This window comes from Abramis brama (genome assembly GCF_963993115.1).
Source record: "Abramis brama genome assembly, chromosome: 2".
Taxonomy (NCBI): Eukaryota; Metazoa; Chordata; class Actinopteri; order Cypriniformes; family Leuciscidae; genus Abramis; species Abramis brama.
The window spans coordinates 35,774,775-35,788,092 of NC_139964.1; the positions used below are offsets into that span (position 1 = coordinate 35,774,775).

The 13,318-nt window shown below is 36.5% G+C and overlaps 1 protein-coding gene across 2 annotated transcripts; it reads left to right on the forward strand.

Annotated features, from left to right (window-relative positions):
* The first annotated feature begins 244 nt into the window (after window positions 1-244).
* tmem132a (transmembrane protein 132A) lies at window positions 245-10,549 on the forward strand. Of its 2 annotated transcripts, none has more exons than XM_084107311.1 (12): window positions 245-554; window positions 1,012-1,099; window positions 1,443-1,657; window positions 1,767-1,976; window positions 3,643-4,133; window positions 4,231-4,383; window positions 5,352-5,547; window positions 7,345-7,488; window positions 7,572-7,774; window positions 8,499-8,724; window positions 9,123-9,314; window positions 9,406-10,549. In XM_084107311.1, exons 2-12 carry the CDS (start codon window positions 1,018-1,020, stop codon window positions 10,201-10,203), a joined length of 2,910 nt encoding a protein of 969 aa, XP_083963437.1. In that variant the 5' UTR covers window positions 245-554; window positions 1,012-1,017; the 3' UTR covers window positions 10,204-10,549. The 2 variants fall into 2 exon arrangements, with proteins under 2 accessions (XP_083963437.1, XP_083963438.1); XM_084107312.1 differs by having other exon boundaries at window positions 1,012-1,071.
* Window positions 10,550-13,318: the final 2,769 nt, after the last annotated feature.

A 13,318-nucleotide genomic window follows, 5' to 3' on the forward strand; every position in this document is an offset into this window, starting at 1 on the left:
AAACTCACCATTTGTGACAACATAAATTCTGCATGTTTAATGTAGAGGACCCGGGGAGAGAGTGAGATTAAGATGAGGTAGGAAGTGGGTTTCGTCTTCAGATTTACAATGGGTTACTTGGAAGGACGTCAACTATCTTTGGCCAGACATATCCAAGAAATAAAGAGAGGAAAAATGGGGGAGGGGGAGAGAAGAGGATTATTTACCATTTAAAATGAATAAATCCGTATTGTGTGAATCCGGCAGACCAGCCAAAGAGGGAGAGAGAGAGTGACTGACAGCAGTGCAGAGCTATAGATGACAAAGAGAAGAAACAACACACTAAAATAAGGAAACAATGATTTTAAAATCATTTGGACACTTCTGACATACCTGAACTTGGAATATTTTTTATATCTACAAAACTAAGAAAAAAACTTCCAAAAGGTAGATGCAAGCTTTCTGACAGAAGATGGACTGATGAAACTCTGTGACCAAAATCACACACTGGACTGAGCATGTCTGTGCGAGGAGAGTGATATCTTACTATCTGAGAATCTGAAAGGATCATTGAGGCAAGTGTCGATTGTTTTTGTTTTGCTTTATATTATCTTATTTTACCTGAAATGAATAAAAATAAAAATAAAGGTTCCAAAAGGGCAGTGATGCCATAGAAGAACCATCTTTGGTTCCCCAAAGATCCTTTTATTGATCAGGAACCATTTTTTTCTAAGTGTAAAGACAATTTTAATAATCTAAACACCCCTATTTCACTATAAAGGAATGGAAATGTTCCATATATGTTAGAAGTTCATATGGAACATTTATATTAGAAATAGATGTCAATCAAACTCAAAACTCAATCAAAAAACTCAATCAAACTCAAAAATAAAGAACCTTTATTTTTAAGTGTAGTTGATTTTTAATGAGTATAATGTGATTTTAATGGATTTCAATAAAATAATTTAACAAAAACAAAATTGCTCAACTATTTAATATTCAGAATAGCCTTTATTATCTGCTGTGTTACAGGGTGTTATGGATGTGATGAGTCTTTCTAGACTCAAATTGAAGTCGTCTACTATGAGACTGGTAATCCTTCACTTATTCATAATCCTCTGTAAGTTTGACTTATTTTTTACACTCCCCCCAAAACACTACATAACACACTTTATGTCCTTTTTCTCTCTTTTTAAATATTTTGGAGGTAAAAACTAATTCTGTAGAGCACTAGGAGAAAGAAATTCTTCTGAAGTTTTTTAGACCAAATTTGAATTTAAGTGTGAGCCATTTTTATTTAATTCTTCAATTATGCCTATTTTTTGTTTTGTTTTTGTAAATCAAAGTGTTACGTGTTGTGGTTAATCTGGGAGAATTTGAGAATATGAGATGCTTAAACAATAAAGCAATTGTTACTAATCTCACAAACTAAAAACCCAACTTCCCTATTTCTTCATCAAAAGCCCACTGTCAGACACCCACCTCCCCATCGCTTCCAGTCCGGGTCACTGTTCCCTCGCCATGGCAGTCTTTCCCCCTCTCTCAGACGGATCTGGGCCTTCTCTTCACCAACTCCAGCCCCTTCTCTTCCACCCAATCCCTGCTCCTCATGCCTCCATCAGGAACGGCCTCCAAACCTCTTCTCCGTGCTACATTTGGTTCCTACACCATCACACAGGTAGGTGTAATCTAACAGTCTTGATTATGGTTAATGACCTTTATCTCAACTTCAAAGATACATAATGTGAAGTTACTTATTCTGTGCTTCTACTACTTGTTTTCTCAAGGTGATGACTGAACACATTCCTCCTCTGACTCCATCTCTCACTGCATCGCTCCTTTCTAAAACCATTGTCAAAGAGATTGAGGGTGAAAGAGGAGAGCGGTTTGAGGTACGAGTGCTGTTTCATATGAGGGGTGATGTTAACAGAGGAACCTGCGTTACTCTCCATGCTTTCAAACAGACCGAAGAACAGAAAGCTTCCTGCATCACTCAGGTACTGCTGGTCAGTGACACCATTGATGGGTCAGAACAAGAGTTCAATAAAGCAATGAGTCAAACAAACCTCAGTGATCACTCTGACTCTTCAACCGTATATACATGTCTGGTCAAAATAGATTTCAGATGTATATTAAAATATGTTGTAAACAGTACAGCTGTTAGGTGTCTTGGTTGTACACTGTAAAAAATTATCGTGATTTTAACGGTAAAAGACGCTACAAAAAAATGCTACAGTGAAAAACTGTTAATTGGTTAACAGAAAGTTTCCGTACTATATACGGTAAATAACTGTGATCGATCTAATGGTACATTTAATGTAATTTTACTGTAAACATTGAAAGTGAAAAAGAACAACTCATTGTATAATTTACAGTGAAAACCCGTAAATTGACATTCCCACAATTCCCTGCGTGACACTTCACATTTGATCTATTTTTGTTAAAATAACTGTTTCTTCATAGTTTTCTTAGTTTGTTCTAATCAGTTATGTACATTAGGGTTTTATGTTATATTTAATGTTGTTAAATTAATGTTTATTGCATTTTTAAAATTTCATGTGTGTTACCATGATGGTGTTTAATGTTTGTGTGAATGACACTGTGCAGCTTCTATTATATTAGTATTACATTTATTGTAGAAGAGCTGTTTGTGATGAGCTTTGATTGATCATGTGACTCTCATCACTGCTGTGATTGGTGGTTATCAGTGTATTACAATGGTACAAAACAGATATTCATACTTCAATAGGACGTTAAATTCACATTATATCAGATAATGAATTATGGTTTATTACTGTAAATTTTAAACTTTTAAAATTTAAAATTTTACTTTTAACTGTAAAGTTAAGTCTGTAAAACCAATAACGTTGCTACCGTATTTTTGACGGTAAAGTACTGGCAACCACAGCTGCCGTTTTTTTACCGTAAAAATCACGGTTTAATTTTTTACAGTGTAGTGAATCGCACAAACAGAAAAAAATTCTAGATTAAGTCTTTAATATAGCCTAGATAGCTGGAATTATGAACTCTGGTGAATAAACATTCCACATCAACATAAATGCTAACAACGCAGAACAAAAAACGGTGAGAACTCAAGTAAATTTAACAAACTTAAATACACAAAGGAGACTAATAAACAGAAACTGAAACAGGTGCGTAACATAATCAGTAACCAAGGGAACGAACTGTTGAATACAGACGGGCAGGCAGGGCAAACCAAACTAAGGGGCTGTTTACACAACACCTTTTTCAACTTAAAAAGTAAAACTTTTAATGCGCTTTGGACGTTCATTCACACGACAACAGCGTTTTGGGTGCCTGAAAATGCAAAGTTTTGAAAACGGTTTCTAAAGAGAAAGTTTTTGAAAGTGGTATCCGTGTAAACTACAAAAACACGAATCTCTGAAGACGATGACGTCATGCACATGCGTATAATCGCCATCTAATAGCCTGGCAGCAGAATACAGCGTTGTTAGCCGTTTTCACAGATCCATGTGAACAGGGAGTGTTGTCTGTACCCGGAAAACCCAGTACCATTTAAACGTTGTCGTGTAAATATATTATAAAATATACTTCAAGCATAGAAAATAGATTTCCAACTCTTGAACTTCTTCAATATTATTATTATCATTAATATTTAAGTATTCTTCATTTTCTTCTCAGCCACCTTTTGGGTTGTGTGTGGTCACTCTGACACTTCCAAACGACTGGTTTGAGCCTAATCAGAACATCAAGGCAAACCTGGACCAGATTTTCAAGCAACGCCACCTGAGCAGAAACCGTTCTCGTTCCCGAAACCGTGGGAGAAGGCATCCATACGTACCAGGACGACTCAGGGCCCAGTCTGATAAAATTCAGCTCTACTACTCTTCCTCTGTGTCCAGTCCTAAAGTAGGACCCCCTAGGTGTGCGGAGGAAGTATTACAGCAATCAGACAGGAAGATGTACTTCATTGGTCCTGTGGGACTTGAAGATCAAGAGATCAACAAAACCAAGCAGAGCGCTGCATGTTTAGATAGACAGGCAGAAGAGAAATTTTGGTTGGATTCCAATGTGCTAATTGTCTACAGCAAAGGCCCTGTACGTGCTGGACAACCAATCAGAGTGTCAGTAAACCTGAGGGCAAATTTTAGTGGGCAGTCACTGACCATTAGGTAACATTAATATTATTACATTACACACAATTGCTCAGCACATTTTATGTAATAATGTATTGTATATTATTGTTCACATATTTTTTTTCACCATCAGACTGAAAATGAAAAAAGGGCTGTTGTCTTTGGAGGTCCATCCCACCACAAACTCTGACCTGTGGATGGTAAATGTAGAGAGGACATCGGGTTTGAAACATGATGTTATTTCCATCAGTAGCCAAAGCACTGGTTCTCATCCAGACAGTACTGGGTAAGAGGAATAATTACTGACCCTAGAATTAATCTGTACAAATCTATTTTACATCAATATATTAGTGTATAGCCATTAAAAAGTTTAGGGTCAGTAAGATTTTTTTTTTTTTTTAAAGAAATGTATATTTTTGTTCAACAAGAATTCATTTAAGGGTTAGTTCACCAAAATGAAAATTCCATCATTATTACTTACTCACCCTCATGGCGTTCCAAGCCCGTAAGACTTTCGTTCATCTTCTAAACATAAATTAAAATCTTTTTGATGAAATCTGAGAGATTTCTGTCCCTTCATTGACAGTCTATGCAACTACCACTTTGACGCTTTAAAAAGTTCATAAAGAGATCGTAAAATTAACCCGAGGTTTGGAACGTCATGAGGGTGAGTAAATGATGACAGAATTAACCCTTTTAACTGATCAAAAGTGACAGTAAAGACATTTATAATGTTACAAATAATTTTTTATTTCAAATAAATGCTGATTTTTTAAAAACTTTCTGTTCATTAAAGATTCCTGGAAAAAAAGATATCACAAAAAATATATAGCAGAACAACTGTTTTCAACATTGATAATAATAAGAAACGTTTCTTGAGCAGAAAATCAGCATAATGATTTCTGAATGATCATGTGATGTGGAGTAATTCAGCTTTGCCATCACAGGAATAAATTCAATTAAAAAAAATAAATAGAAAAATATATTTTAAATCACAATAATATTTCACAAATCCACTCATGGGAATTACATTGATTCTAAAAGCTCATCCATCTACAAGTCCAACTGTTAAAAGTACAATATTTAGCTTTAATAAAACAGTTTTGTAAGAAAATAACAATAAAAGTCCTTAGTTTTGCTTTTAAACCATCATCATCATCATTAGGCTAAACACAAACCTGAAACAAAGCTAGTTAAGAATACTCTTCCATCCATCCTTTCATTTTTGTCTCTGCACCTTTTCTTCTGTTACAGCACATCTGCTCTAAGCCAGGTCTCCTGTCTTTCATTTGAGGCTTTACACAGAAACTTCGGCGTAGCGATGACTGTCACGGCTAGCTGGTGGGTGGAGTACTCAACACGCAAGTTTGCAGTTTCACCACACGGGGCAGTCACGAGCTTTTTCTCCTTTATCGACAGAGAAGTGATGGGCATTGCCCCAATCACAGAGGTATATCATAAATCTATTGCTAATTTCCATATGCACGCAATAAATGATCATAAGGACCACCACCAGATTAAGAAGTCTCGATGTCTTCAGTTTAATATTCTACACCTTTCCCCATTATATCAAGGCCTATCGGATTTATTTTACGATCTCTTTGTGAACGTTTTGAATAGACAAAATTCATAGCAGCGCCATGATAGGTATGAAAGCGAGGCTGTGAGGGATAGACTTGCCGTGTTTTCAAAACTCCTAGATCACTTATAATTTTCCACAGCTCGTGTAGTCTGAACAGAAACTACATTTCTCAGAAATATATTTTTGCAGTGTTTCATCAGCGGAACAATCCAAAAACTACGGTGGCCCAGTAGTACACAACACAACGAAATTTAAAAAGCAAACATAAATTCACAACACAACGAAATTAAGCCACAACTCAACGGAAATAAACAGCCACAACACAATGGAAAATGTACAACACAACGGAAATGCTCCCGACCACTAGAGGACTCTCTGAGCGCGATAGGCTAAAGTTAGTTTTCCTTGCCATTGTTCTATAGAGTTGGCGGTCTTGACATAGCAATTCCACGATTAGTTTTAACAGTATGTAACTATATCGACATAAAATATTACTTCAAAATCACCTACATGAATTAAAGCTGCGTATTTATACTCGATACCACAGCGCATGATCCTGGAACGTCTGGCAATTCCACCAAGTGGTCAAAACGTATAATTTATTATAATATAATTAGATTATATATATATAAAAATAAAAACCATTTGGTGACTTGCAGATTACAGGAAGGTATTGGCACAATTTCATCTGTAATAAGTCAGTCTGGTCACTACCTACCACAAGCTTTGGGACATGAAAATAAAAACCTTTAAGGTGAATTACAGTAGGCCTAATGTTTTTATTTAAAAAAAACAAATTGTGTACTATGCATACAAGGAGCTATTGGCACAATTTCACCTGTTGTAAGTCAGTCTGGTTAATAGGAACTACAACCTTTGAAACATGATAAAAGAAAAAAAAAACTTTTACAGATATTTCCTAAAAAATGATTGTTTTCTGTAAATACATGAAGAGTTATTGGAAAAAAGTCAGCTGTAGTAAGTCAGTCTACTACCAGTACAATCAAGCTTTGGATTTGGAACATGTCTGTTTTTGAATGTTAAAATTAATTTTAATTAATACAAATTATACGTTTTAACAACTTGGAGGAATTGGCAGACGTACCGCGTCAAAGCATTCTAGAGTATAAATATGCAGCTATAATGCATGTAGGTGATTTTAAATTAATAAATGTCGATATACAATGGTTAGCTGTTAAAACTAAGCGTGGTGTTGATACATTTTTTTAGACTGCTGACTCTGATAGAACAGTGGCATGGAAAACTAACTTTATCGTGGTCGGGAGCATTTCCGTTGTGTTCCGGCTTTATTTCGTTGTGTTGTGGCTTAATTTCGTTGTGTTGTGAACTTATGTTTGCTTTTTAAATTTCGTTGTGTTGTGCACTACTGGGCCACCGTAAAAAAAACACACATTAAATAACAGTAAAACCCACTGAAGAGATGTACATATATCCCTCGACAGCCTCGCTTTCATTCCAGTTAAAAATCAAAGAATGCGCTGCTGTGAATAAGGTCTATCCCTTTAACTGACCTCAGAATGTCACGCCTGACCAATCAGAATCAAGCATTTCAGAGAGCCTTAATGTTTGATATTCAAAGTAATATGTGTAAAGAAGGTCAGGAAAATCACGGTGTTTTACTGAGCTCGTTGTTTTTATTTGCAGAGCAACACAATTATCAACACAGCCATCTTGACAAGTCAGCCTGTGTCACTTCCTGTCATCGTCCTAGCGGTGGGTCAAGATGGCAAAGTATCAGATGTGACCACAGCGGTGAAGTGTCATTCAGCCAATGAAGACATCGTCAAGGTATATCAAAATTTCGGAGGAGGTCTGGTCTAATGCATAAAATATATAATCTCATCTAATCTCATCTCATCTGTTCTTTTCAGGTTTCTCATGATTGCTCTGTGCTTTTTGTGGATGGGAGTGAATCAGGAAGGGGCAGCATCTGTGTGGAGCTGGAGTTTTCTTTGGGAACATTCAGTGACTCTTTGTGCTTGGCTGTGTGGGCTCCAGTAGTTCCACTACGTGTGTCACTCTCTGACTCTGTCCTGAGTCCCATCAATGGCTGGAATTACTACAGTGAGAGCGGGTATGCAATATTTGGTTACACTTTACAATAAGGTCCTATTCGTTAACAATATTTAATGCATTTCCTTGTGAAAAACAACAACAACACTTTAGCATACTTTTAAAAATAGTACTTATTACGTAAATAATTTAATTAGCAAAATAAATGTAATATTTTCAGACACTTAATTGCATGTTAGGTATACTTCATCCAAAAATGAAAGTTCTCTCATCATTTACTCACCCTCATGTTGTTCCAAGACTTTGGTTCATCTTCGAAACGTAAATTAAGAATTTTATTTTTTAATGTCCCTCCATTAAAGGAATAGTTCACTTAAAAATGAAAATTCTGTCATCATTTACTCACCCTCAGGTTGTTTCAAACCTGTATACATTTCTTTATTCTGCTGAACACAAAGAAAGATATTTTGAAGAATGTCGGTAACAGACAGTTGACTTCCATAGTAGAAAAAAAAAACTATGGAAGTCAATGGGGTCCATCCACTGTTTGGTTTCTGACATTCTTCAAAATATCTTCTTTTGAAACTTTGAAGATCCAAAAATGTCATATAATGAATCCTTGTGAATTGATCTGATTAATCCAAGTCTTATGAAGAGATATGATCACTTCATATGATGAACAGATTTAGACTTTTATTTACATGGAAACAATAACCAACACACATACATACATAGTGCAAGGTAATGGCATTGATCATAAGGAAATTGAAATGTCTATTTTTTAGGTGTGAACCAGTTTATCAGAGGTCCGCCATACGGATTTTGGCACAATTCAGCGCCCATTCAGCAGCTAAAGGAGGCCAACCAACCTACATGCTCGGATCACCGGATTGGTTTGTGGATGTGACCGAGCTTGTCCAAGACTGGCTGAGGATAGAAAACCCATATATTGCAGCTCTTGATAAACAAAGAAATCTAATTGGCTTGAAGCCTGGAATTACATCATTATATGTTGGTATCTGAATTTCCTGTCAGAATGTTTGATGTTGTATTGTACATTAACAACCTAAAAAATTAAAATTCTGTCATCATTTATGTCATTCCAAACCTGTATGAATGTCCAATGTGACATTCGAAAGAAAAACAGTTTTTTGTCCATACAGTGAAAGTAAATGGGGTCCAGTGTTGTTATGGACCCCATTGACTTTTATTGTCTAGACCAAAACTTAGTCTTCAGTATCTTCTTTTGTGTTCTGCATAAGAAATAATGTCCTACGGGTTGGAAACAACATGAAAGTGAGTAAATGATGACAGGATTTTTATTTGTTGGTGAACCATCCCTTTACATATGGACCTGTCTTGGTTCCTAATTTCCTCCCCTAATGCTTCTCACATCTCTGTTTTTCAAGGTGATATCAAATCAGTGGGATGGAGTGCTTGGAAGAACTAATGTCATTGTAACCTCTGAACCTGTCACTCCTGGTGACCTCTCTGTTCAGTTGGTGGGAGGGCTTGGGCTGTCAGTTAATTCCAGCCCATCTCATCCGTCTATAGTCACAGCAACAGTGAATGCTCACAACACATTGTACAACCATGGGCAAGTAAGTATAGGGAGTGCTAACGCTATTTTTAATGCTATTAATTCTACCAACTTTGTTCTATTTCTAATTCTTTCTGCTCTTATTTTATTAGGAAGCATCTGTCAGTGTTTGGATCCAGTTTGATGACGACACAGCCCTATCGGTATCTGCCTTTAGTGGGATTCCCTTCGCTCTCCGGCTCTCCTCTTTGGCTGAGTCTGTGGTCGCTGTGACACCCGCTCCATCACAGCGCATCTTGGCTCAAGGTGATGGCGGAGGGCCTCTAGTGAAAGCCGAGCTCCTGGTTTCCACCTGTGAACCAGCATCAAACCATGTTGAAATGGAAGCAAAAGGAAGTGAAGCAAAAATATTGGCTAAAGGTTCTGGCTGGATAAGGGTGAACCTGAACACAGACTTTTGGCCAATGGAAAGTGAGGAAAACAACTTTGAGATGCACGATGTGACTGATATGCTTGTCGACTCCAACAAGGATCTGTATGATAACTTTGAAGACCAGCAAATTATGGTCAATTCTACAAGTGAATATGATGATGGTAATGGCATACTTGACTTGGAGCATGCGGTTTTGATCCCCAACCATGAAGAGAGTGTTGTGTATTTATCTCCTGGGGTGGAAAAAGAGAGGAAGGAGGTTAAAACTGCTGATAGACAAGTAGAGATTGGCATTGGAGCTGTCCTTTCTCTCCTTTGTCTTTCCTCCCTCCTTTTCCTGGTCAACTGCCTGCCATGTGCACTGAGAGAACAGAGGAACAGAGGAAGACGAGAGGGAAATGTAAAAGACGCTGTGGAGGAGGATGAGGAAACTGAAGAACAAGAGGAGAAAAGGGTAGAGGGAAAACAGTGTAGTGAAGTGGTATTGGGAAATGATGACAGAAGGGAAAGGAAATGACTTTTTGACTTTCAAAATATCTTACACTGCCTATGTACATATCCTGAATAAGTCTTTACACTCTCATATAGTATGGCCGTGTCATGCCGTTTTAGCTGCCGAGATGTGTGGTAATGTAAATTATATATTATTACTTCAATTGTTTGCTATTATTGTTGTTTCTGTTTTTTTCTTTCAAAGACATTAATACAAGAAGATACAATATATTGTGTTAATAATGCATTAGAGAAAACATGAATACACCTAAACTTTTTTATGATCTGAATCAAACTTAGGCTGCTTGAAAGGTTTTTAGACTTTTTTTTACTCTGCTTAAATATTAAATAAAGGTGTTTTTTCCATTAAATGTTCATGTTCTTTTGCTAAAACAATGAGTTGTTAGTGTTGAGTCATACAGATACAATATTTAGGAATTTATTATTACCATAAGACTGATGTGATTCTTAATTTATTCATATTATCATGGTAGGTGGTAGAGTTAATTTACAACTAGAAACGTAGGCTATTTATACAACGATAACTCATATTTGGCATAAATGGCAATGCAGAAACTGTTGAATCAATCAACTATGTATGTCAAACCGAATGACTACATATCTAATCTTCAGCCTTAAATCATTGTTTGCATGGTTTTCGACCAGTTAAAAAATAACATTGATCTCATATGACGCCTATATGTACAATAACATCAGATGAAGTTCTGACAGCACCACTCCCTGGTGGTCTAGTGGTTAGGATTCGGCGCTCTCACCGCCGCGGCCCGGGTTCGATTCCCGGTCAGGGAACATATGTTTTGGCCGTCCAACAAATACATTCGACGCAACAAGTCTTTATGATTTGCGCATCTGAACCTTTTACAATATATGATCTGAACAGATACACATACCAGAGTGTTTCCCGATGTATGTTAATGCATTTGCTGTTTTGTCAAAAACAACTTTTAAATGCATTCTAACACACAAATTGACCGACAAAAATCTTCAAAAAGTCACCAAACCAAAATCCTGTAAACCCGTAATGTTGAAGAATGTATAAACAGAACCCGTGTGCGGCAGAATGAGTCAATAAGAGTCATTACCACTGAACAAACTTAACAGGAACAGCAGCAGAGTGGCGCAGCGGAAGCGTGCTGGGCCCATAACCCAGAGGTCGATGGATCGAAACCATCCTCTGCTAAATGTTTTCCACAACTAACTTCTTTTCCAGAGAGAGACACCAATTTTTAATTCTGAGCTTCGGTTTATTTTATTTTATTTTTCCAATTTCCTATTACCGGTATATACATATTTCTAATGGTTTCAAATGGCGTGTGGTTCTCTGCAGAGTTTTTATCAGATAAACTATCTCCTAATTGACGTGTGGTTCTCTGCAAAGTTTTTATCAGATAATAAACTATCGTCTACTTACTCTAATGGTTTCAAATGACGTGTGGTTCTCTGCAGAGTTTTTTTTTTTATCAGATAAACTATCGTCTGTGTTAGTGTTAAATATAATCTTGGTTTTATGTACAGACAAGTTATATAGATAATTTCAACATTTTCTACAACGCGTTGGAGATTTGGATAATTCAGATGTTGGAAATACGAACCCTACCTTTTCGTTAAGATCCGCTTTTGGAGTTCAGATTGTGGAAAAAACAAAAACAATAAATATTTGCGTTCAACGTGGGGCTCCAACCCACGACCCTGCGATTAAGAGTCTCATGCTCTACCGACTGAGGTAGCCGGGCTGCTAATGCTCGATTATTGATTAAAATATTCCATACAAATGACAAATTAGAAACACTATATTGTATTATCATACGAACCTCATGTGGTCTTCGGGTCATTTTGAGGGGGGTGGTTTGTTACCTTGTTACACTTGTGGTCTTCCCGGGTCAAAATGACCGGCCTATAAAAAATAGCTTATAAATCACTCATTATACCATATTTTCACCAAATCTTGGATTCAATCTTTTTGTCAACTTGTTCTCGTTGAATTAGGACTGGTTTTGTATTTTCATTTGCATCTGATTAATCGTGGGCCTCATTTATCTGACAGTAGGCATCTCATTTTTTGAGTAAAAAAACCTTAATTTTTTAATAATTTTGGATTTTTATTTATTTATTTTTTTTTAGAAAATTGGTACTGTTGATCACACTAGTCTACTTTAATGTTTCACTGGGAAGTTTGTTTTGAAAAACTTTTATTTTGTAAAAAATGGTACATAGTCACACTTGTGGTCTTCCCGGGTCAAAATGACCGGCCTATAAAAAATACTTATAAATCACTCATTATACCATATTTTCACCCAATCTTGGATTCAATCTTTTTGTCAACTTGTTCTCTTTCAATTAGGACTGGTTTTGTATTTAATTTTCAAACGGTTTAATTGTAGGAGTCATTTATCCGAGCTTATGCACTTCAGTTTTTGAGTGAAAAAAGCATTATTTGTTAATCATTTTGGCAATATTGAGTAAAATATGAAAAAGAATTGCACTGTTGATCACACTTGTCTACTTTAATATTTAATGACACCGTTTGTTTTGAAATGTGTGTTTTTTTTTGCACAAAATGACACAGAGTCACACTTGTGCTGTTCCCGGTCATTGAAAGTGAATGGGGGAGACTAAAAATTAGAGAAAAATGTAGTTGTCAGGAGCATGTTCATGTTCACATATGTACATGTGTGCTTGAAGACATAGAGCCCTTGGACATGCGCACACACACACACACACACAAACTATTTTCTGAATGACACATTCTTTTTCACAGTGATGAAATTGATCCTACCCTGAACTGCATCTAATATCCACATTCATCTATCTGACATTATCACATTCGAACACACACACACACACACACACACACACACACACACACACACACACACACACACACACACAGAGACACATGTCAAGAACATGAAAGAAAGATTCTTTTGAAGCAGGGTCACTGCAGTCACAGCCAGTTTGTGCGTGAGTGTGAGTTTAAGAGTGTGTGTGTGTGTGTGTGTGTTCGAATGTGATAATGTCAGATAGATGAATGGATATTAGATGCAGTTCAGGGTAGGATCAATTTCATCACTGTGAAAAAGAATGTGTCATTCAGAAAATAGTTTGTGTGTGTGTGTGTT